The 1,342-nt window shown below is 42.8% G+C and overlaps 1 protein-coding gene across 1 annotated transcript in view; it reads right to left on the minus strand.

Annotated features, from left to right (window-relative positions):
- The window catches only part of PROSC (proline synthetase co-transcribed homolog (bacterial)), a 41,492-nt gene that overhangs the window by 34,935 nt on the left and 5,215 nt on the right, over nucleotides 1-1,342 (minus strand). The window contains exons 2-4 of the mRNA XM_012651089.1: nucleotides 722-829; nucleotides 608-643; nucleotides 19-94 (exon numbers count right to left, since the gene is read on the minus strand). Coding sequence (XP_012506543.1) covers nucleotides 19-94; nucleotides 608-643; nucleotides 722-829 — 220 coding nt within the window. The remainder of the gene's footprint in view (nucleotides 1-18; nucleotides 95-607; nucleotides 644-721; nucleotides 830-1,342) is intronic.

Consider the following 1,342-nt stretch of genomic DNA (forward strand, 5'->3'; position numbering starts at 1 on the left):
TTTAGAGTTTTATCTTACCCATCAATTTATTGACATTTTGTTTCTGTAGGTGGCCAATGAAATGCCATTTGATCTCAGGACACGAAGACAGAATCTGAAGAGAAAAAAGTAATCATCATTGACTCAGATTTCATGAAGGCCTTGTCAGCTCAAACACCTTGCACACTCCCTGTCTTCCGCATCTATGCTCAGTTTCTTAAATGTAATAGACCAGTATCACCATCTCTAGCCAGCCTCCTAAAGAGGTAAAACGATACTGAGAAAAAAAATCTAAGGTTTCTGTTCCGTTTCTCTTCCTTGTTCCCATGAACTCCTCCATCTTTCAGCTATCACCCATCAAAGATGAACTGGTTTAAGTTTTCAAGTTTCAAAAGGACTCAAGATTATAGCAAGTCCCTAAAACCACCGTTTCCAAAGAGCCACAAATGAGAAAACTATGGTCTCAATAAAGAAAGAAAATCTAGCTGAGAGTTATTTGGGGCTCAAAGTAAAAGCAGACAATTCTACCCTCCGCCCAACCTCCTGCTCTAAAACTCAGCCACCAACATGGGTCAAACTGAAGAGCCGAGGTTTAAATAAAAACTAAAGAATTCAGCTATCCACTTACTTTAGGATTTGATGCTTTTTCTAGCAGTTCCTGAACCTAAAAGGTAAAAACAGAACAAATCAGAAGCCTGGCAATCATGATGCTTCCAAAGGCGCTTGGGAAAGGGGGTCTTACATAGTTCTCTCCAAAAGTGCGCTGGCCATGATTGTAGGCCTCGATCACCATGTCTGCAGGCTTGGTTTTGCTGACTGCTACCAGCCGGGGCTGGATGGCTGGGAGATCCTGCCAACAAGGAAAGAGCCACATGAATAAGTCCCATAGGATAGATCTCAACTTGGCATTCAGTAAGATTCATTTTTCTGATACTGCAGGCGGATCAGTATCAAATTGTGGTGATCAAATGTCTTTTGCATGCATGGAATCTCAATCTAACATGTTAGCCACCTTCACATCTAACAGAGTACATTTCTCTTAGGAGAGTCAGGCAAGTTAAAGCAGTTATTTTCCTAGAGCGTGGTCTTTCACCAACTGCACCACCTGGGGTGTCACTCCAGACCCCCTGAACCTGAATCTCTGGGGCTGGGGTCCAAGAATCCTCCTTTTAACAAGCTTTCTAGATGATTTTCACGCATACCAGTATTAGAGGTTTAAACATCACTTTATTAGAGAAGGCCTCCCTCATTAGATGGGAGGCCACTTCTGGCTTCTGAAACCCTAAGGTCAACAGTTTTAAAAACTCATTCTAGGCTGGGCATGGTGGCTCATGCCTGTAATCCTAGCACTCCGGAATGCCAA

Source organism: Propithecus coquereli, unplaced genomic scaffold (genome assembly GCF_000956105.1).
Source record: "Propithecus coquereli isolate 6110/MARCELLA unplaced genomic scaffold, Pcoq_1.0 Scaffold349, whole genome shotgun sequence".
NCBI lineage: Eukaryota > Metazoa > Chordata > Mammalia > Primates > Indriidae > Propithecus > Propithecus coquereli.